This window comes from Mustela nivalis (genome assembly GCF_964662115.1).
Source record: "Mustela nivalis genome assembly, chromosome: 13".
Lineage (NCBI taxonomy): Eukaryota > Metazoa > Chordata > Mammalia > Carnivora > Mustelidae > Mustela > Mustela nivalis.
In genome coordinates this window covers 61,113,228-61,136,712 of record NC_139032.1, presented here as the reverse complement: position 1 = coordinate 61,136,712, position 23,485 = coordinate 61,113,228, and the positions used below count along the sequence as shown (strand labels likewise).

The 23,485-nt window shown below is 38.0% G+C and overlaps 1 protein-coding gene across 1 annotated transcript in view; it reads right to left on the bottom strand.

Annotated features, from left to right (window-relative positions):
• The window catches only part of NCBP1 (nuclear cap binding protein subunit 1), a 39,794-nt gene that overhangs the window by 5,498 nt on the left and 10,811 nt on the right, over window positions 1–23,485 (bottom strand). The window contains exons 5-19 of the mRNA XM_082694935.1: window positions 21,227–21,334; window positions 20,765–20,886; window positions 18,991–19,060; window positions 17,863–18,078; window positions 14,336–14,433; window positions 13,530–13,593; window positions 11,614–11,724; window positions 10,747–10,811; window positions 9,235–9,297; window positions 8,889–8,963; window positions 6,696–6,799; window positions 4,595–4,717; window positions 3,308–3,410; window positions 2,397–2,490; window positions 1,598–1,701 (exon numbers count right to left, since the gene is read on the bottom strand). Coding sequence (XP_082551061.1) covers window positions 1,598–1,701; window positions 2,397–2,490; window positions 3,308–3,410; window positions 4,595–4,717; window positions 6,696–6,799; window positions 8,889–8,963; window positions 9,235–9,297; window positions 10,747–10,811; window positions 11,614–11,724; window positions 13,530–13,593; window positions 14,336–14,433; window positions 17,863–18,078; window positions 18,991–19,060; window positions 20,765–20,886; window positions 21,227–21,334 — 1,520 coding nt within the window. The remainder of the gene's footprint in view (window positions 1–1,597; window positions 1,702–2,396; window positions 2,491–3,307; window positions 3,411–4,594; window positions 4,718–6,695; window positions 6,800–8,888; window positions 8,964–9,234; window positions 9,298–10,746; window positions 10,812–11,613; window positions 11,725–13,529; window positions 13,594–14,335; window positions 14,434–17,862; window positions 18,079–18,990; window positions 19,061–20,764; window positions 20,887–21,226; window positions 21,335–23,485) is intronic.

Sequence of the window (23,485 nt, the reverse complement as noted above, 5' to 3'; positions counted from 1 at the left end):
ATATATATTTTATTTTATATATTTATATAAATATATATATATATTAAAAACAAAAATGTATTTTCTCTCTTCTAAATTTAAACATTATGTATTGGAGTTGTCTCAAAATGGAAACCTAATCTGAGGCTCATTTCACATGCTTTAAGCTACTTAACTATAGCATATATTCAGCCAATTCTCTGGAACATTTAAGAAACTTACTAGTTCACAATAGCTATCAACTGCTGGGCTTTCAAGAATGAGATGAATTTTACGTGTCCGGTTCTGTATCCGCAAACTGCTCAAGCATGGTCACTTTGTAGGTGCTTTAAAACATTTGTTGTATAAATGGTTTATTTTTTGAAGCAATGTCTTAACTATATCTGTCTACGAACTAGTTCTTCCTAACCCCAAGATAAAGCGCAGAAGAGGACTTCCCTCTAAACATTTTGACTTGGATGAGGACAGTTTCAGCGCAAGATAATAAATCAGCCAGTCATCAAACCCAGTCAAGAGCATTAGTGGACAGGGTGTAAGAGCAGAATACTTCAGCTCTGGAAGGGGTGGTAGGGAATGCTTTGCCGAGTTAGGAATCCTTGAGCTTAGGTTCAAGAAGTGCTGGCGCTTTTGAGCCTGTTACCCATTCAAGAATGCCCATGTTTGAATTCTGACTCTGACTCTGCTTGGACAAACTACTTAAACACTCTGCAGCACTTTCCTGTTTTGTACAATATAGATACTGAAACCCCCTCTATAGTGTGGGGTGAGGATAATGGCTACCAAATAACCTGGGCAATCAATTTTATGAGAGTTTGCAAATACGAGAAATGTCATTGTCTTCATTTATGAATGCCAACCTGGCTGATATGGTAACTTTAAATCAAACCCTTCCACCCTAACAATTAAGTTCATTTCAGACCAGTGTCCTCTGCAATACCAAATACAATGAAGAGGATAAAGGCTGTGTGAATTTTTTGATCTTTATAAGCACTATTCCTTTATTTCCTGTTTGAGACAACTACTGTTCCAGTCCCAATCAGTTTGAAAGCCTATGAACTCACCTCATGAGTAAGAACCAAGCTTAATGAAAAGTCTCTTCCTGCAGGGCAAACGGGCCTAAAATGAATCTTCTGCATTAAATCTAGGTTTTTTGTGACTGAGGTGAGACACCCTCCCCTACCCACAGGCACTCAGGTGCCCATCAGACTTCTCCTCAGTCCCTCTGTGATGTGTCCTTACTCCACCTGACTTTGGTTTCGCATAGCTCCTGGAATACATTCAGGTCCCCAGTTGCGCTGGAACCCTTCCCTATATCCCACTGTCTAGCTCAGACCCTGACACACAACCTGGTCTTCCCTCCCAAGTCTGGATCCTTTATCAGCAATTCTACTTGTCTGGCTGGGTCCTGATTCGATTTACATGTGTGTCCTTAAGAGACACTGCAAAACTGCCTGGCTGTGTATTCACACTGTCCAGGAATCTTTTGCCAAGCCCAGTCCTACCAGATCAGACCATTGGTACATTAATGATGTCTGAGCCAGAATTTGGAGTTCATTATGAGACCAAAAATAAGTCAATTCTTAAAGAATACAAACTTTGTAAAATAATCCACACTTACCTAGTAAAGTCTCGAGATAGTTCTGAAGAGAAGATCCAATTTGCCACTGCAGCACAGTCAACAATCTGTGTACGGATCATCTTATCTACTAGTACAGCAATCATCTACAATGAGAAAACAGCTACTAGGGTAAATCACACTTATATGGAATCCCACCCATGCTACAAAACCAAAATAGAAAGTCTGAAATTCATTTTCAGTGGTTATGGAACAGATCAGTTTGATTTTTGGGTCTTAAGCTTTATTCTGCTTTCTGCTTGGCTCCGGTACTTACTATAAGACAGCAAGAGAACTGTAATGCCAATAACAATGCAGCAAAAAGAAAAACTGTTAGTGGTAACACCTAAAATTTTTTGAAAATATTAGAGAATACCAAAATATATAAACTCAGCTGAATCCTTAAATTAAAAAATCTAAGGATGTTTTATTATTAAAAAAAGTGTCAATATATTCAATTTATTTTAATGTCTCTTTAAAACTATAGTATGAAAACAGTAACTTGAGTTTTGAGAAATCCGGAGCTTGTTTGTAGAAATTGGGTAGACTTGACAGCTATTTCCTTAACCAAGTGGTAGACTCTTCTAAACAACAAGCATTCTTACTACATATTTAAAAAATGTGTTGAGATATTATAGTCCAAAACCAAATCATATACTTGCTCTTGAATTAATCAAATACCATGATTTCTACAGTCTTAAAAAAACAGACTCAAATTTCATGTTTTAAAACAATGGTATTAATTGCCTTATTTTTATACCTATATAATCAGAGCCTCAACATGTCTAATTAGAATTTTTACCTGTGGATGGTTCCTCCAGACTTCAAACATAACTCTCAGAACATGTAACTTTCCTTCATCACTCTCTGCTAGGGTTTTGAAGACTTCATGAAACCTTTTGACAGTGGGGGTAAAAAAAATACCACATAAAAACTTATTCATTAAGGATTTTAAGTTTTTCAAAGCTTTTTTGATGCTACTCAATTTACAGTGTAATACATAAATACAAAATAACTGAATGTTAACCATTAAGGAAATAAAGGGTATGGTTAGGAATTTATGGTTTGTATGAAGTTTGCCACAAATCCTAGATTTTCGATACACCACTGTTAGCCTAGGACTATAGTTAACTGTGTATCTAAGACTAGGTGAGTGCTAACGAACCGTCTCCAAACTCAGACGAAGTATCCTGCCTGCACTTTCTGTGGGAACCCTGCAATAGAGACTTGAAGTTGAGATGGCTGAGCAGCCCAGTTTCTCTGCTCAGCTGGAGAAGTATCTGTATGCTCTTCCTGCTTCTGCATTGTCTGAGGAGTTAGAAAGCTCTGTCTTCTGTACCAACCTTTGGGTCACTCCGCAAAATGTAGCTGGCTCGATTTCTGCTTACCTTCCTCTAGGAAGATGTTTAGACAGGGTGGGAGCTTCTTGACGATATATAGGATTGTCCTATGGACCCAGGTTTCTCACTAGTTTCTCTAAAAGTCTACCTGAAAATAGGTACCTGCCATGTATATAGCAAACTGTCCATACGGACTGACAGGAGCCAAACAGGATGTTAGTACTACAAACCGGAACCGCTGTATTGAAGTATGTGATGATACTATTACGATCTTCATGTTCAACAATTTTAGCTAAAAATTACTATACCACTGGTATACACCAAGCAACATTCCGAACCCTCAAAATAGAGTACGTGTTCTTGTTGCACTTACTTTGCAAGAGCACTAAAGGAGTGGCTGAATGATTTGGCTGCCAAGTGTAGCAGAGTCTGTACAAAGACCTCGATTTTCAAAGGGTTAAAGCTGAATCCTTCATCTGAAAAATATTCCACAGTAAGAAAGCTAGAAAATTTAAGCATAGCAAGTCCTTGGTCCATCACCTTGAGTGCTAGATGGATGGCATGCTCACATTCAGGCATTATGTCAGATACATCAGTCATTTCTCTGCATACTGATGAAACAATAAAAGATCACTGCTGATTTCAAATACTCAGAATATAAAACTAAGCATAATCTTAATTCTTAGTTTTTTGGGATTGTTTCCCTCATTCTTTTATATGATCCATTTCTTTTACAAATACAACATAAACTTTGTTCATATCTCTCTGTATGGTGGTAAAATAATATATTAATAAAAAATTCAGTAAACGCTAAAACAGTTAAATCTGTCTTAAGATGTCTGACAACGTCTGAATTCACGACCATCATTTCAACATCTGCTTTCTAATTATATCTTCTATCATAATACAAATTTCTTACAAAAATCCAAACAAAATCCTAATAGTAAGTAACCCAAGGGCCATTCATGTTTTATTTTGATTAAATCATTTACTATGCATGGCTCCTTATGTGAATATCTAACAAAAATTTTTCCCCGAAATGTCACCTAGTTGTCCTAGTAGGCTTTTTACCTGTTTTACTGATTTGTCTCTTCTGGTGCCAGTATCACATTATTCTAGCTACTGCAGTTTTCATGATATCTTTTAATAAATGATAAGGCAAGTCCCTCTCAAAATTTTTTGACTTGTTCATTTACTGATTCAGGTAAACTTACAAATCTTTTTGCCTATTTTGCCACTCTTGCCCAGAGAAAAACCTAGGGTTAGGGTTGGAATTACATGGTACATACTCAGTATGTGTTGAACATTCTTATTATAATTGTTTAAAAACTGGTGAAAAACTCAACTTTATAATTCACCAAGTCCTCCCATTCAGGAACCTCTCTAAAATGAAAACGGGAAATGTTTAAAAATTTCTAAATGGTAACAGCATATTTTATGTTGTGTTTAGTTTCTAAACTGAACATCAGCTGTCATAGGGAAGTGAGGTCTCACTTTACATAATGGAGAAAGTAGCAGGGTTCTAGGAACCGCAGACACTGAGCAGGCCTTTGGTTAGGAGCAGCTGTTGAGAATTCAGAGGAGCTCACATTCTGCCTTCTCTCTATGCTGTGCGCTGGCCTGGGCACAGCGCCCCTGAAGAAGTACTCAGTCCTCTTACCGTCATCATCCTCCTGGTTAGGATTTGGCACATCTTTCAGAATGCTGAAGATTTCATCATTGGTTGCTTTACTTTTAAAGGCAACAGCTAAACAGAGGGCAACTGAGTGTCCAGGAAGAGAATCTAAGCACAGAATGGGGAAGAGGGTAGATCAAGTTTTAAGACTGTTCTTGTAAATAGTTAAATAACTAAGAAACTTCCATGACTGTCCTTTGACAGTCCTCAAATCCCTAGGCTTTTATTAAGCCAAACATCTGAGACTCGATGTATTCCTCTCATTTTGGTTAGTGCCCCTTCTTCCTCCTTTTCCCTAAGACAGTGACAAATAAGTTTGAGTCTGAAGAGGGGAAGGCCGTCAGTTTGATAGGTTTTTTGCTTTTGTCTTTTGCTGAGGCCATACACTTGCATCTGGATAAGCCAGATGCTCATAGGCTGTGACTCCATGTATTTAATACTATTAGTTATCTGTTGAGTCCTTAATTGTATAAAATTTGCACTAATATATACTGTATGGCGTCACCAGGGCAACTGCAAATCTTAACATAAGGCTGACAAAGGGGTAACAAAATGACAATCCTGACATAGAACAGGAGTTGCTAAGCATTTTGAATGAAGTCAGTTACAATAGGTCACATGTGCTGTGTAAGTTTTCTTTGGAAGTGGGAGAGAAAATAGTGGAGAAACAGAAAATCCCATCACTAAAGGGTCTATATTGTATTGGAGAACCAAGGCAGTCACAAAAAAAGTAGACAGAGCAACACAAAGCTGGCTTGATAAAGGTTAGTATTCATTGGAGAGGAGCTTGGGCCAGACCCTAGAGAGAGTACAGGAACTAAAGAGAGAAAGGGCTTTCCAGACTGAGGTTAATGGCACAAATAAAGGCAAAACCGAGAACCATGAGCCCAGAATAAATAAAAGAGGAAGTGGCCTGGCTGGAGCAGGAGTCCACTTGGGAAGAAGTGACAAATGGCACAGTAGAGACAACTGTTAGGAGGGCTTTAACTATTAGGCTTAGCTGCTTCTATGGGGAAAAAAGAAAGCTCAACATTCAACGGAAGTTTGAGCTCTTGCTATCAAAGACTACCTTATGGTTCTCTGGCCAGTATAAGGCAGAGCTCAGAACTCTGCACATGTGTGTGCTGCCGCATTAACTTTGCTCTGGCAGGAAAGCAAAGTGGGATGAGTCAAAGTGGCTTGGTTAGTAGGGATGGATGTGAGTTGGGGCTCTACCACTCAGAAGCCATTTCACTCTGGCTTCACCTCTCTGAACAGATTCTTCATTGTAAAATTGGTATAATAAACACACTAATTCTCAGAGCTGCCTCAAGGATTAAGTGGCATAGTGGCAAAGGAAATGTACTCAGCATTGGGGCCAACGGAGTTCACTTTAAGGAAAACAGGTGTAGTGTGAGGTGGAGGTGGAGAACGAGGGGCGCAGGAGAAGGCAAAGGAGGGGAGTAAGTTTCAAGATGTAGGAACTGCTACACACCATGAAGTGGCCATGTGCAGTGCCATCTGCGAAGACTCCACACCCAACTCTCTACCAGCGATCACCAATGCACACCTTACCTTCCTTAAGCATAAGGCACAAAATGGCATATCACAGTATAGGCGCTCTGACTCACAGCGTAATCTCAGACATGAGGTAACCAAAAAGTAAGAAAACTGTATTTAAGAATGGACTTCTAGAGGCATGTTGCTGGTCAAAATACAGTCAATGTGCACCTATGTTCCCACACCTGAATGGGTACCACACGCTAATCAATTCAGATAATCTCTACCACCGTGACAGATACACTCATTTTAATAAGTTCTGGCTCTACATTCAACTCGCTATACTTAGCACCATATTTAAGATAATCTCATGGATATAACATTATAAAAAATATTAAGGAAAAAAACTTACAAGCCAATAAGTAAACCATGAATCTTTAAAATGATGACAGGGCAAACAAATAGCAACTAGTATTTCAAACAGACAAAATATAAACCCAAGAAAAGAGAAAGTTTACTTTTTCTACCTTAAATAACTGATTTCAGAGAATATTGGTATCAGTACGTTTAAAAAAGACAACGGGATGAATTGTAGTCTATTACTTACTGCTACTTTCATCTCCGTACTTGTAAATGCAGGTTGGGTTTGCAGGGCATAGAGCTGAGAAGGTAGGAGGAACAATATCTAATATACGCTGATGATAAGACAACCTATAATACAAATAAGAGCCTCAGAAAATACTGTTCATCAGTTCCATTATTTGGTAACCTCCAATTTACCAAGAAAAGTCCCATCTCCAACACCCTGGACTCAGCTGACAGCCAAGAAGCCAAAGGGGAAAACAAGTCCTTTAAGCTTTTGTCTATGACAGCATACTGAAACTCAGGCCTTCTTCAAAACTTACTGTTTCACAATGAGGGGAAGCCTGGTGACCAAGGAAGTGGAGTGGTACTGGGGTAGGGTGGGGAGAGGAGAGTCTCCATGATGGAAACACTGATTCTACTGCAGCAAATAAATGTATTATCAAGGCTAATGGGAGCCAAGTTTTCTACTGCCTGAGAAGGTATTTAGAAATTATGGCAAAGGAAAGGCTAGAAAAAAATGAAGTAGAGTTGGAGGGATACACACACCTTAGTCAATATAAAAAGTTGTGTGTGTGTGTGCGCGTGCATAAATGTATATACTATCTTTGTCCATCCCAAGAACAATGAGCACAGTAAGTGTCCAGATCTTGGTTCCTAAATACTATACTTCACTATTAAGAACTTGGGCTCCATGCGGGGTGCCTGGGTAGCTCAGTTGGTTGAGTGTCAGACTCTTGATTTTGCCTTAGGTCATGAGCTTAGGGTCCTGGGACTGAGCCCTATGTTGGGGTCGAGTCTGCTTGTCCCGCTCCCTCTGCCCATCCCCCTTGCTTGTGCGTGCTCACGCGTGCATGTGTGTGCTCTCTCTCAAATAAATAAAATCTTAAAAAAATCAAAAACAGAAACAAAAAACTTGGGCTCCGTGACTAGATGATTCCAGGGGAGGGGTAAGGAAACACAAGTTGAGCCTGGTACAGCTTATGCCAAATAAGGAAATGCTTAATGAATGGAGGGGGACATTAAGAGGGGAAAAAAAAAAAGGACCCAGGAGGCACAAGAGACTCCGCAGTAAACAAATCAGGGGCAATTTAGGCATCAAAATTATTAATGACAGCAAGAGATTATATTATAACTCACTGAAGGAAACAGAAATCCGTTAGTCCCTATTGGATATATAAACACAGGACTAAATAAATAAATGGGTGAAAAAGGATACTGCCTTCTTACAGGAGAATACCAACTAATAAATGTTGGGAAAAAATGGAATAAGAATCATTACTTGGCAGTCATCACAGTGGTGGCAGATAAAAGTAGCTGTCAGTAGACATCTGATACAGAACAGGAGTATGATCTCAGGATATCTCCCACAAAATATTAATCAATCACAAAGGTTAACATTTCCAGGGGTGGGCTCATGTGGCCCTCGATGTGATGCATGAGGAACACTACCAACGATGCAAGTCCTGAGTCTGGTCAGGAACACACGTGAGGGCAACTCAAGAAAGAAAGGCCTAGATTCTTTTAAAACATGAAAGACAGGAAAGAGTAACTGGTCAAGTGAGGAACATGAAGGGAATGACAACTAATTGCTACTCATGTGCTCCTGATGGGATTCTGGCCCAGTAAAGGCAAAGACATTATGGTGATGGGTTGGCAAGGTTTTGTCTGTGGGCTGGGTGGCCGTATTCCTACACTACAGCCGGTTTCCTAATCTGGAGGACTGCATGCTGGCCATGTAGAAGTATCTTTGTTTGGGGGAAAGATACAATGGATTCTTAAAGGGCAAAGGGCCATCACCTCTGCAGCTTGTCTTCAGAAGGTTCAGAAAAAGACCAACGTGATGGGTGTGTCCACACAGAGAAGGGAAAAAGAAGTGAACATGTGAACAAGTGTGAAGTGTTAACAACTAGGGAATCTAAATGAACAGGATACAATGTTCTTTGCACTATTTTGGCAACTTTCCTAAAATATGAAATTATTTCAAAGTACATTTGACAAAAAAATATTGGCCTAATTCACATACAATCCAGATGGCATGGCTGCTTAATCTTTTTTAGCCTGAATCTTCACTAAAGACTGAAAGGGAAGAGAGGCAGTACTTGGATTCAAAAAATGATATTCCGGACATACATCACACATGCAAAGAAGAGACACTCCCCTCCTCTGCCATAGAAATTAGGAGAACTAAGTTAAGGAGAAAACACAAAGAACTTACCTCATACATTTTTCTAGAACTTCTCTTACAAACTTTGGTTTGGGACTTTCAGGATCTTGAGTAAGACAATCTGACCTAATGAGAAAATTAGTTTTATAAGCTCTTACACATAATCTGCACTTACACCTCATGTGTACTTAGCCATAATGAATTTCCTTGTACCTACTAATTCTTTCATTACACACACACACACACACACACACACACACACACACACACACTTATAACAGAAATAATTATTTCAGACTGTGTAGAAGATTGCTTTTATGTTATAGCTTTAAATATTAAGTTTTCTTTATTATGACAGACTGTAGCGAAAGGAACGATAAAACATACCACCACTTACCAATCTTCCCAGCTCCAACGAAACTGGAAGTTACTTAGATGATGGGAAAACCAATTAATAAACCTATAGAGAGAAGTGGGCAGGGGGTGTGGGGGAGAAGGAAAAGGATGAATGGTTGCACTTTGTAACAGGAACTTATATAATCCTTCAGACAAATAAAACCCTACTTTATAGGGTTAAATGAAAAGCACATGCCCCTACCAAAGCTGTATCTTCTGCTGTCACTTAGCCTTTTCTCTATAAATCCTAAAATTCATCTTCTCCCCAAAATAACAGTCCCCTATTTCACTCCTTGTAATAGTACTATCCTTTTTAAGCAAATAACAGATATGAGTACCTGTTTTGTGCCAGGCACTATATATACACATGTGTGTATATGTGTATCTATCTATCTATATTTGGAAATCTCACAATAACTTTCAAGTAATGTACTATTTCCCCCCATTTCACTGACAATGAAACAGGCAAAAGAAAAAAGATGAAAGGAATTGCATATAAAACATTTTACAAGTGGCAGAGCCAAAGTGTAGTTTCTCATCACATTATACCCTTTTTACTACAAACAAAATATACCCCTCTTTTCCCCTAAAAATATTGATCTAACTAGCTAGAAATCAACTTAGTATACTAGTAAACTTAGGATACACAGTATAATGCTGTGAAATTTTAAGAGCCAAATATATATCTGCTGAATTTCAAATGGCATAAATGTGATATCCAACACAACTCCTAGTTTTATTAATTAGATTGGGAGAAAAAAATCAGAAGTCACTTTCTTAAAGCATGTCCCTTACAGATCTGTAATTGCAATCACTGAAATTACTCAGGATAATAGGTGTGACATACAACAGTGCTTACTGATAAGTTCAGATATGCAATCTGAACAATGGACATGAAAGATCATGGTGACTGGGAAATGTTCAGGACCTGTCCTGATCTGATCTGGGAAACTGACAGAGGTAAGAAAGAGCACCGGGGGATAAAGGTGGTATACAGGCCTCCCCCAAAGGCAGTGAGGCATGTGATTACTACTCCTCTAACAGTCCAATATGGTCTTTTATATAAACTGAGTTTTCAAGGTCTAGTTATGCAGAAACTAATTATTTTAGAAGCAGATACTATCTACAAACAAAAATAATATATTTATACATAACAAATATACAGTATTAGATTCTGCTTCTGCATAGGTGATAGTTAATATAAAGCCCATTTTAAAAGCTTTCATGTCCAGTTACAAAGGAAAAAGTATAATTATACCAAAGCACCAAACAAGTAAACAATGAATGAAATTAAAACCTCAGCATGGCCATCATTTCATACTGAAAGCTGTACTAGAAAGCATAATGTTACATTATGAGTTTTATTATTATACAGAAGATTATTTGGGGGAGGCAAGAAAGAAAAATCAACTTAGAACTTCTAAAAAGGCAAATGTTTTACTGACCAAAATTTTTTATACGTACAGGGAGAAGCTGCTATCCATCAGTATAGGAAATAAGGCAGTTACTGTACCTGTCCACACATGTAGTGTTCATCGTGTCCAAACGCATGTATAACATTTCAGTTGCCTGTGCAAGCTGTGAATTTGAGGATAAGGAAAACTACTCTCCATCCTCTTTCAAAATAAGTTGTGATTAAAAAAACAAGATTTCTTAGAAGTCTGTATAATGACTAATAATGCTCAGCATCTTTTCATATAATTGATTTTCTAAAAAAACATCTATGAGTTACCAATGATGTACAATAAATCGGAACTGCATACACCCATAAAATAAACACAGTGAATATTTCCATCACCTCTCCTCTAAACTCTCCCCATGCTCCTTTGTAGTCCTTTCTTCCCCTCCTCCCCTGTCACAGTCTGCAAGCAAATATTGGTCTGCTGTGACCGGGTCACTTTGCATTTTTTAGAATTCTGCATAAATAGAGTCATATAGTATAAATTCTTATTTGTTTGGCAACTTCTATTCAGCATACTTATTTTGCAATTCATTCAAATTGTTGCCTGCACCAAAAATTTGCTCCTTTTATTCCTAAGTAGTATTCCATAGTGTAGCTATGACAAATGTGTACATTCACTCATGTACTATGGATATTTGGGTTGTCCCATTTGGGGTTATTATAAAGTTTCTATGAACATTAATGCCCATTAATGTTTCTATGGACATTAATGTAGGGTAATGTGCTTTCATTTCTGTTAGGTAAATTCCTAAGAATGGAATGGCTTGATTGTGTTTAATGTATGTTTACACATATGTTTAACTTTTGAAGAAATGGCCAAACTTTCCATGAAGTGATTTAAACCCACAGTAAGAAATATTTAATAATATTTTAAAACCAGGCCAAAGAGAGTAAGTTTAAAAGCAAAGGGAAGGATACAACTTGGGGGAGAGAGCCGGGCTGAAGTTTGCACAGCTCGATGAGCAGCGTTGTGTACATCACATCAATGTGCGGGGGAGCTGGCAGCTGAAACAGCTCTGCAAAGATCACCTACAAAAGAATCGTGAGTCAGAACTCAATTCAACTAGGACCTTTGTACTTCCATCAGAAAGACCTCAACATTCTAAACGTAAACTCTAACTCCATGGCATTCATAATGAAAAAATAATTACTTAAAAAATAATTACGGGGGCGCCTGGGTGGCTCAGTGGATTAAGCCGCTGCCTTCGGCTCAGGTCATGATCTCAGGGTCCTGGGATCGGGTCCCGCATCGAGCTCTCTGCTCGGCAGGGAGCTTGCTTCCCTCTCTCTCTCTCTCTGGCTGCCTCTCTGTCTACTTGTGATTTCTCTCTGCCAAATAAATAAATCTTAAAAAAAATAATAATAATTACGAAATGAAAATTTCGTCTTTCTGTAACTCAATCAAATAAGAATATGCAAAAATTAATGCTTATTTGATACTGCCAAAGAATTGTGCAATTAAATTCCAACTCTGGAAGTATCAGAGGTGATTCAGGCAGGTGGTCCATCAGGGTGTCATTCCTAGAAGAGTAAAAACTCTCACTAGATTTTTGAGAACAGGAACTGAGGATATTCCAGGCTGCTACTTAAAAACTGGTACCTGGCCATCTCTTTGGCAGTCAAGATTTCTTTGCCAAGACTGTTGTTCAGAAACTTGTTTCTACCCTCCCTATATAATTCATGGACCACCTATCTAGAGTCTAAAGCCTGGTCTCCATTCTTTCTTCTCACTCACATCTCTCTGTAGTTCATTCTAATGAATTTTTACATGTTTTGCAGATTTAAAAACATGACTTATATTTTGCATTTCAAGAGATGTGTCAGTGAGTCAGGTTCATAGTCTAAACATACCCTCAAGTTGTATAAAGACAGGACAAATGCAGTATTTCTAAGAAAGCACACAAATGCATTATGAATAAAAAGTCAATCTGTAATATATCATAACTATGCTCACTTTCATGAGTATTTTAACACAAGGGAATAATGCAATCAACAATCTGACTCACACATATGTCAAGTGAAAACACTGTTTTTTAGAACAGAAATCTCTACAAGGTGTTCAACTCTACTACTACTATCACCCTTCTTCTGCATGACTTAATATGGGGTCAAAAGCATAATTTCTTCTTCTTACTTCCAAAAACAATGGGCTTTTTTGATTTCTAGGAATAAATATTCATACTTTTATCCCTACCTTGTGATACAGAGAATATACTAGTAAAGAGTATGCTAGCAATAACAGGCCAGATAAGCACAATTAAGGATAAGTTATTTGCTTAAAATAATACAATATTTTATTTACTTTTTAAAAATATTTTATTTATTTATTTTACAGAGAGAGAGAGAGAGGGGACACAAGCAGAGGGAGTGGCACAGGGAGAGGGAGAAGCAGGCTCCGTGCTGAGCAGGAAGCCTGATGTGGGGCTTGATCCCAGGACTCTGGGATCATGATGTGAGCCATAAGGCAGGTGCTTAACCGACTAAGCCACCCAGGCACTCCAATAATACAATATTTTAAAGTATTCAAGCCAATTATACATCTGATAAGTGGACACAATGTACTGACAGGACTAGAGGTAACTTACACTATCCATGAATGAAGACATACTATATAATTTATGGGCAACACAAAATTCCATTTGGTTCAACCACCTCTTTTCACTTTACTAACATGGCTAACAGAGCACCAAAACTAACAGCAATTTCCTTGCTCCTGTGTTACTTTTCAGTACCTGACAAGTTGCAAGGGAAAAAAAAAGCCAAGAGTCCTTTACACTTTAAAATCAGCAGAAAGATTCTGAAGTTTAGAAACATGCTCCATGTGGAATGCATACCTCAACTATATGGTAGTTCAAGGGGATCTTGTTCTTCCCTGGATAGCTCACCAGCTGTGCAGCGCTACAAAAAAATGTTAAGTGAGGTTTAATAAGTATAAAAAGATAAAAAAAATAGATAGATAGATAGATAGATATCTCTATATATATGTATCTCAAACAGGCAACTCTAAAAGCAGCACATTTGGATTTAAGGAAAAGAAATCTTTTCTGAAATGCTCTAGATTTCGTACTTCACTTAATTACAGTACATATTACTTTATCACAAGGAAACTCTTTAATGCAGCCCCAAATCCTTGAAAGATCAAAAAGAGTATATTCAAATCTACTAACTTTGAAAGTGTTAATAGGGTAGACCACTCCACAAATACTGAAAAATCTTTCACCTTTCCACCTTAAAATCTAAACCAAAACTTTCCAAGGCTCAAGGAAACACTAAAAATAAACTTTTCCAAAGCATGATATCTAAATGCTAGAAAGCTATTAATATTCTTTTATTCTCATAGCATTTATACCAAAACCAGTTGATTCCAGTTAGTCTGTCCATAGCAGATGTCAAATATCCACACACAAAAGCTATCATGTGCACATTACTATAAAGCACCGCAGTGTCATGAAGTAGCCAGAGAGATACTGTTTGAGTGTGAAAGGCCGTGGAAAAGCAAAGAAGTGTCTTTAGAGATTGGTCTTATTGAGCAATACAGGGCATCAGAAGAGAGGAAGTTTTTCTTACACTCTTAACATATATTTTACCAAATCAAAATTGCTACTTTTTCTCCACTCAAAAAGTTACCATGAAATCTTACCAAGTTTTCCTTTCCTTCCAGTGGGACTTAATGATGCAGTGAAGATTCTCTTCTATAACAAATCTTTCAACTGAATGACTCCCTGGCATTACAGGACCCTGGAAAGAAAACCAAATGTATATACTACAAACCTAGAAAAAGATACTACCTTTCATTTATCCAACAAATATTTGAGAGCTTATTATGATCAAGAAACTACTGGGTGTTAAAGATAAAAGTTCAGAAGTGTGAAAACTCCTATCCCCATCATAGTCACTTCTATCGAATACAATTAGAATGGCAGTTGCAGCATTTCCGCTAGTGCTCCGGACACCGTACCATCATCATCCATCTCAAACCAAAGAGTTCATATTATTAGCTCTATATGGTTGATTTTTTTTAAACACGAGGTAGATTAACTTCTATAATAAATACAGAAAGAGGAAAAATTTTTATTTCAATTACTGTACAGACATAAAAAGTCATACATTGCATTGAAAGACAGCCATACTCAGGACACCTGGGGTAGCTCAGTCAGTTAAGCGCCTGTCTTTGGCTCAGGTCATGATTTCCAAGTTCTGGGATCGAGCCTTGCATCAGCTCCCTGCTCAGTGGGGAGCCTGCCTCTCCCTCTGCCCTTCCCCCTTTACTTGTGCTTTCTCTCTAATACATAAAATCTTTAAAAAAAAAAAAAAAAAAAAAGACAGCCATATTATATTGTTTAAGAAAATGGTTAAAAAACGTTACCTGCATGTTTATTATTCTTTTTTTAAGGTATATGCATAACAAATAGGTTCAAAGAGTTTTATTTTTATTTATTATTTACTCTTGTAGACTTTTAATCTCTATTAATTTTAATTTTTACTAATAAACATTTTTTTAAAAGACCAAAACAAAAGAACCAAATCCTTTTCATTTTTAGGGGAATAAATCTTTTATATGTTTATACTCTTCTGGCAAAGGAATATGCCACATTAGAGAGGCAATACCAATTAAGTATACATTACTTAAAAATTAAGTAGAAATACACAAGCAACATCAATTAAGAGAAAAACATTTTGAGGTTCTATTCTAGTTTCTCTTGTACAAACAAGTGCCTAACTACAAAGATTCTAGACATCTTAAACGTATATTAGATTCCAATTAGATATTCCTAATTAGACCATTACATAATGTCAACTAAAAGCATTTCACTATATATGCAGTATAGTAAAGTGGGTAGCAAACTGATAATTCTGTAAATACAACTGATTATCTGACAGTGTTTTACTCTGAGACCAGTTATACATATACTAAATTTTCACTGCCCAAAAGCAATTTACGGTACAACAGAAAAGAGAAAACACAAGGAAGAAAATGCCATGTTTGATCTCAGATGGCAATACTCGTTCTCAAAACGGAATAATTTTGCCCTTAGGGATCACCTGGAAATCTCTGGTGAGAGTTGTGGTTGTCACATCTGACATTTTCCCTCTACAGGTAGAGGCCAGGGGTGCTGCTAAGCATCCTACAGTCACTGGACAGCCCCCCACCACAAAGAATTCTCCAGCTCCAAACGTCAACTGTGCCAAGGCTGAGAAACCCTATTCTCTGCTGACTAGGATGTACTAAGCAATGGGTACGGTACTTTAGCAGAACTGATCCAGTCTTTGCCATGCTTGCTGCTGGAATGTTCAAGTTAAGACAGTCATTCAAATGCAAAGATATAAAATAAAATGTGAAAATATAAATATAATAAAAATAAATAAATAAACATAACATAATATTATAATAAAATAAGTAAAAAATACATATAAATGTGAAAATATAAAATAAAATGTGAAATTTTATACCAAAAGTTAATATCAAAATCATACATTTTCTTGGGCGCCTGGGTGGCTCAGTGGGTTAAGCCGCTGCCTTCAGCTCAGGTCATGATCTCAGGGTCCTGGGATTGAGTCCCGTGTTGGGCCCTCTGCTCAGCAGGGAGCCTGCTTCCTCCTCTCTCTCTCTGCCTGCCTCTATGCCTACTTGTGATCTCTCTCTGTCAAATAAATAAAATCTTTAAAAAAAAAATCATACATTTTCTTAATTGGTGAAGTGTCAAAGCTGTTAACACCTTGGCTTCATAATAAAGAATATGTATATTTAAAAACTATAGTCAGCTTATACTCATCGTTGAGGTTTTTAAATTAAAAATATTTCTAAAATATTTTAAGATTTATTTACTTAAGAGAGAGAATGAATGAATGTGGGGGAGAGGAAGGGGCAGAGGGAGAGAGAGAGAGAATCCCAAGCAGACTCCATGCTCACTCAGCACAGAGCCTCATGGGGCTTCATCCTAGGACCCTGAGATCGTGAGCTAAGCCTGAAATCAAGAGTTGGATGCTTAGATGACTGAGCCACCCAGGGCCCCTAAAAATATTTCATAATATTTAAAAAAAACAATTACATAGTACAAATAATAAGACAAGCTGTGAGAGTTAGAGAGAGATAGATAATCTCAAAAATTGGGTATTTTGGGGGGGGTGCCTGGGTGGCTCAGTCAGTTGAGTCTGCCTTTGGCTCAGGTAGTGATCCTGGAGTCCTAGGACCGAGCCTGACATCAGGCTCCCTGCTCCGTGGGAAGCCTGCTTCTCCCTCTCCCTCTGCCCCTACCCCCACACCCCTGGCTCTGCTTTCTCTCTCAAATGGATAAAATCTTAAGAAACCAAAAAAAGGCCCAAAGAACAACAAAACCAATAAACAAAAAAGCCACCAAAACCAATAAACAAAAACCAATCCCCCCCTAAAACTTGGGTATCTTTCTTAAAAAAAGTCTTATTAATAATAGCTAAAATTATTGAGCACTCATGTTACATACCGTTCTATGCATTTTATGCTTTAGTAATTCAATCCTCATTAAAACTTTATTAGAACATACTTTTATTATTATTCCATTATGAAACAAAGGCAGAGAAGAAAGTAACTCACTCAATCAAGATCATACAGCTAGGATCTAACTAAACAGGATTCAATCTCAAACCAATGTGGCTGGTTTGACTCACACCTGTGAGTCAAACTCACACTTGTGTGGCTGAGATGGTTGGGCATCTGCCTTTGGCTCCGGTCATGATCTCCACGTCCATGGGATTTCCATGGAATCTACATGGGATCGAGCCCCATGTCAGGCTCCCTGCTCAGCAGAGTCTGCTTCTCCCTCTCCCTCTGCCTCTCCCCCTGCTTGTGCTCTGTCTTTCTCCCTCTCTCTCAAATGAATAAATAAAATACTAAAAAAAAAAAAAAAAAAGTTAAAAAAAAAATAAATAAAAATAAAACCCAGACCAGTCTGGCCGCAGAACCTATTGTACACTGTACTCTCAATCTACTTGCACACGCTGAGCAGAATTTCTTGCATAATGAGGAGATACCATTCACTAAATTAAACTGCTAACTTCACTGCTGTTGGTCCTCTCAGATAATAAACCACTCGAAATTAAAATGTATCACAGGCATTATTCAGATAAGAGTAGGCCACAAGTACAATGCAGTACAAGCCCTCTGACAGGAACTTACAGTTGGTCACATACCTCGGGATCATCCGTGTAATCAAACATTCGGAAGATGACCCGTGGCATCGGGTACACGGAGTCTTCCGTGTGAGGAGGTGGCGTAAAAGGAGGCAGGTTGTGCTGCAGTGCTTCACAGAGGATGCTGTCAAAGGCAAGATAAGGTCTTAGGATGTGCCGCTCCTGCCAGCGATCCTTTTTCAATTTCTGAATCTGGGCCCACAGGCAATCTAAATACTAAAGACAGATTAATTTTTAATAATTAATATATATATTTGGAGGTACATAAAAATTAACATTATGACTACGTAAACCAAAAACCATTACCTTATAAAAGACAGGATACAAGAGTAAGCTTGTTCGCAATTAAATACAGTACAGAGGAACGGTGCTAAGTTTTTGTTTTTAATTACTTTATAAAGTCTACCTGTCTGAGGCTGTGACCACTTTCATTTTCAAACAGGGCATTTAAATAAAAAATAACTAACTGGGGTGCCTGGGTGGCTCAGGGGGTTAAGTCTCTACCTTCGGCTCAGGTCATGATCCCAGGGTGCTGGGATCGAGCCCTGCATTGGGCTCTCTGCTCAGCGGGGAGCCTGCTTCCCTCTCTCTTTCTGCCTGCCTCTCTGCCTACTTGTGATCTCTCTCTGTGTCAAATAAATAAATTAATTAAAAAAAAAATAAATAACTGTAACTGGAATCATACAGAACAGGGAATGCTTTGATTACATTCTAACACTTATTAAAAATGCACTATATGCCAGGGGCACCTGCATAGCTCAGTCAGTTGAAGTGTCTGACTCTTGATTTCAGCTCAGGTCATGATCTTGAGTTTGGGGGATCAAGCCCCACGTTGTGCTCCATGCTAAGCACGGAGTCTGCTGGAGATTGTCTCTCCCTCTCCGACTGCCGACACTCCCTGACTGACCCCAACCCCTGCCCCTGCACATGTTTTCTCTCTCAAATAAATAAAATCTTAAAAAAAAAAAACCCCACTATACACCTAGAGCTATGAGGAGCTGGACCCCTGATATGATATGTGGAAAACAAGCTAATGTATATAAACGGAGTGATCTGACAAGGTCAGAGATAAGAATCTGCTCAAGAGCTGGCTGTGCTTGTATCCTGAGACGCTGAGAATCCACTCACCTCTTCTTGTGGGTGTGGTTTCTCAGCCGTCCATACCTGTAACATGGGCACATGTGTCTTTTGGCGTCTTCTAAACATAAAAATAAAAATCTACACTTAGGTTTCTAACAACACAGAAAGATGTTCAGTTGCTTCATAATTATTTAATAAAGTGCAAATTAAAGCAGTAAAGTAACATTTTTACCTATCAGATTGGCAGATAACAAAAATTTTGATCATGTATATTGCTGAAATGTGGGCAAGCACACAATTTCAAACACTGCTGGCAGAGGGATTAATTGTTATCATCTCTTTAGAGGAGATCTGGAAGAGTATAATCTCTTTGGAAGGCCGTTTGACTAAGTCTATCAAAATTAAGATTGTTAAGACACTTCAACCCAGCAATGCCTTTTCTAAAAACTCCCACTCTCCACAGATATATTATCTTACATACATGAAGACACATACAAAAGGATATTCACTGAAGCACTGTTTATAATACCAAAAGACTGGAAATAACCTAAATGTCTACTAACAAGGGACTTGTTAAATTATGGTATGTTAAAAGAGTGGAATAGTCTACAGCTGTTAAAAAAGAACGAGGCACGGACGCCTGGGTGGCTAAGCTGGTTAAGGGTCTGCCTTGGGCTCAGGTCATGATCCCAGTGTGCTGGGATCGAGTCCTACATCAGACTCCCTGCTCAGTGGGGAGCCTCTTCTCCCCTGCTTGGGCTCTCTCTCTCTGTCAAATAAATAAATAAAATCTTAAAACAAATAGTGAGGCAGTCCTATGTACTTTTATGCAATAAGTTCAAGTTATATTGAGTGGGGAAAAAGAAAGCAAGTGAAGAACAGTATGTATACCGGACTACCATCTGTATAAAAAAGGGGAAGGATATATACTCAAATGTTAAGATATTCATATTCTTTTATTTTTATTCTTTTGCAAACACCTACATTCTAAAAAGAACCAGTATGACTTTCAAAAACATAAAAATGTTAGAGATTTACCATTTAAAAGTAACTTAAGAACAAAGGAGATTTTTATCTTTCGATTTCTTGTAGCTTTGTTTGTACTTGACTGATTAACAATATCCAAACAAGTTACCTAGTGATAGAATACAAAACTTAATACAAAATTATTTTGAAAGAACTTAAGGGGACACAAAACCATTACCATGCTGCTGGTTAACTGCTAGATTTATGAACAAGCCCTATTGTTAGTATTATACCTAATAAGACAAACCAAGTTTTTGCACCACTTGGAAGAAAAGGTAATAAGAGGACATGAGACTATTTTAACTGAAATGTGTCATATTATTCAGGAAGTGTGCACTGGGTAGAAGTTAAGAGCCACTGTTTTAAGGACTTGGTTTGGGATTAATTTACATGAAATAAATACATTGCATGTGCTAACCCTCTCTCTCCAATACTGTGAATCAGTAGGTCTGCAGGTTGGGGTCGGAGCCTATTTAAGTACCATTGGTGAGTCTATGCATACTACGATTTGAGAACCACTATGTGAGGACAAAAGATATTTTATGGCTTTGCTAATATGTACCAAAGCGGCTTAAAAGGAGCTATGTTATCAACTCCTTTGGACCAGCAAAGTAAGCAAACGTTTGATTACTCTGAGGTCTCAGTAAATTACAACAGCAGGGGAATGAAGTTACTTAGAGGAAGCCTTAGTGAAACCCACAGCTTATCTTTGAGAAATGAAACTAACACGGCAATACTAACAGATACAATACAACACATTCATCTTATCAGTAAGAACTATGAGCTGTGTCCTTACTTAAGATAGCTTTCAGTGTTAGCGAAGATGCGGTCCATCTCTGCATCTTTCTTTTCGTACAACTCCTTTCCAACCCAGGGCAAAGATGACAGAAACGCATAAACATACCAATCTCTCCGCACCTGAAGAATTTTTAAAAAGGCAAATTTAAAATATGTCCTAGTTAATTTTCATTCATATTGTGTTTACTTTTGAATGAAATCCTATGGAGGCTTAAGTAAGACACCTGGTTTAATCAGAGCATTTCTACCTTTTATTAGTTTTAATTTTATTGGAATCATTTGAATTAACATAGAGATACCACGAGAACCCACCACTATGGCAACTGACTTAGCATGCGGATATTAAGAATCTAAAGTGTGATAATCTACTGTTATCTTTTGGTTTTGATTACTAAGAGGTCACCAAGTGAAAAATTCTTTGTACTATATGGGCAAGATTCAACATAAGGGGTTTTCTTACCTGAGGTACATCTTCTTCCTGAGTTACACTTACAAAATTTTCAAACATAGCAACCATGGATGGGGCAGCAATGACATGACAATTCACAAGATCAGATAAAAAACGGACCTATGAGGGAAAACAATTTCTATTAAATCTAAATGTGATATAACCACACAACAAGCAATCTTGTAATGACTGAGACCACAGGTCTGAAAAACTACCCCTTAAGGCCGAAGCTAGCCTGTGGCCCATTTTTCTTTTGCGTAGCCTGTGAACTAAGAGTGGTTTTGGATAGTTAAAAGCTTGAAAAAATCCAAGGGTATTTTACAATTTATACAAATCATATGAAATCAAGTTTCAGTGTCCAGAAATAAACGTGTATTGGAACATAGCATGCTCACTCATTTATATACTGTCTATGGCTGCTTTTGTTCTACAACAGCAGAGCTGAGTAGTTATGACTGGAACAGGATGATGGACAGGAATCTGCATTTACAGGTTCCTATTCCACAGAGCTACCTCAACCTATCATCTTCTTTTCTGTTCTCTGTGAAAAAATTTTCCCTGGACTACAGAACTGGAAATTTCTGAACAGGTATCTGTTGGATATCCTTTGTGTGCCACTGCTAAGCAGTATTAAGATTCCTGTCATGTGGGAGCTCACAGTCTAGTGGGACGAGCATAATCTCAACCCAAAAGGATGAATCCTATACTAGAGGGTAAATAAAAAGCATTCTAGGAACAGTGCTAAGAGGAGTAGGGGAGAGCATTGTAAAGGAGGTAACACCAGGACTAGGTCATAAAGGATGAGTGAAGTATGCCTCCGGCGGGGAGCAACAAGACTATTCTAGGCAGAAGGGTTCAAAAGGATGTGTTCAGGGATCTGCAAGTAACCGCTGACAGCTGGAGGGTATATGGGGGGATGTATGTGTGTGTGTGTGTGTGTGTGTATGTATACATATATATATGTGTGTGTGTACACATATACATATTACATATATACGTATGTGTATACATATACACATTACATATATATGCAATATATATACATAGTACATATATACATATGTATACACACATACGTATATGTGTATATATATACGTATGCATATATATACACACACACACACACACACACACATATGTCCACATATGTATATATATATTATAAGGACAGAGAAACAGATTGGGGCAACCATAAAACGTCAATATGGAATCTGGACTTAATCTTACAGCCTGATTGGTGGCTAACTTTTTTTGATAAAATATAAAATTCTTCTACTCAATAAATTCTTTTACTCAATAAAAGAATTTGATCACATGCCTCCAACTCTATGTGATATAAATAAACATATACATCATACTTAAATAAATATATATACTACATACTGGCCCACTGTCAATCCATGTATTACACATTAGTAGGGCTTATTAATTCCATTTTCTTTTAAGATAAATATTTATTTCTGCTAACCCAGTGAATCATCTTCTGCACAGGCTTTTAAGACCCTTCACTTTAGAGAATGGGAAAGAACAGGGGTTTGTGATCTATACCAACATGAGCAGAGTGAGTTAGAGGAAGACCAGTCTCGTGCCACAGTAGACAATACAGTGAAAGGCAGAGAATCCGGATGCAAAAGAACAGTTAAGAGGCTATTTGAAGAGATGAAGAGGAAGGGAGTGCCTGGTTGGTTTAGTTTAGGGCATGAGACTCTGGATCTTGGGAGTCGTGAGTTCAAGCCTCATGCTGAGCATAAAGCTTACTTAAACAAAAGAAATAAAAAAGCACGAGAGGAAGGTATGAACTATGCCAGAGGCCTTGGAGCAATTTAGAAGGCAGACGTGACAGGACCTGGGGATTGCTTAAAGGATGAGGGGGCAAAGGGAAGGCAAACATTAACACTAAGTTCCCTAGCTGGGTTATGCAGTAGACAGCAGACCCTGTGTGCAGTTTGGAGAGAAGACAGAATGATGCATTACTTTTAGGAATTTCCAGGCAAGATATCTTAGGAATTTCCAGCAGTATTTGGAACACAGGTCTGGAGCTCAAGAGAAAGGCTGAAACAGGACATTCAGTTACTGACTTGTCAGGATGGGGGTCGTGTCACCCAAATAAAGATGGTTAGTAATGCAATGAGAGAGTAAGAAGGCTTCAGGGGAGAGTGTTTAAAGTGAAGTGAGGACAGAATCCTGAGAAACACAAAATGTAAGGGGTAAAGGAAGATGACCCAGTAAAAGGAGACAGGAATAGAAGGGAGTGGCAGCAGCAGGAGATCC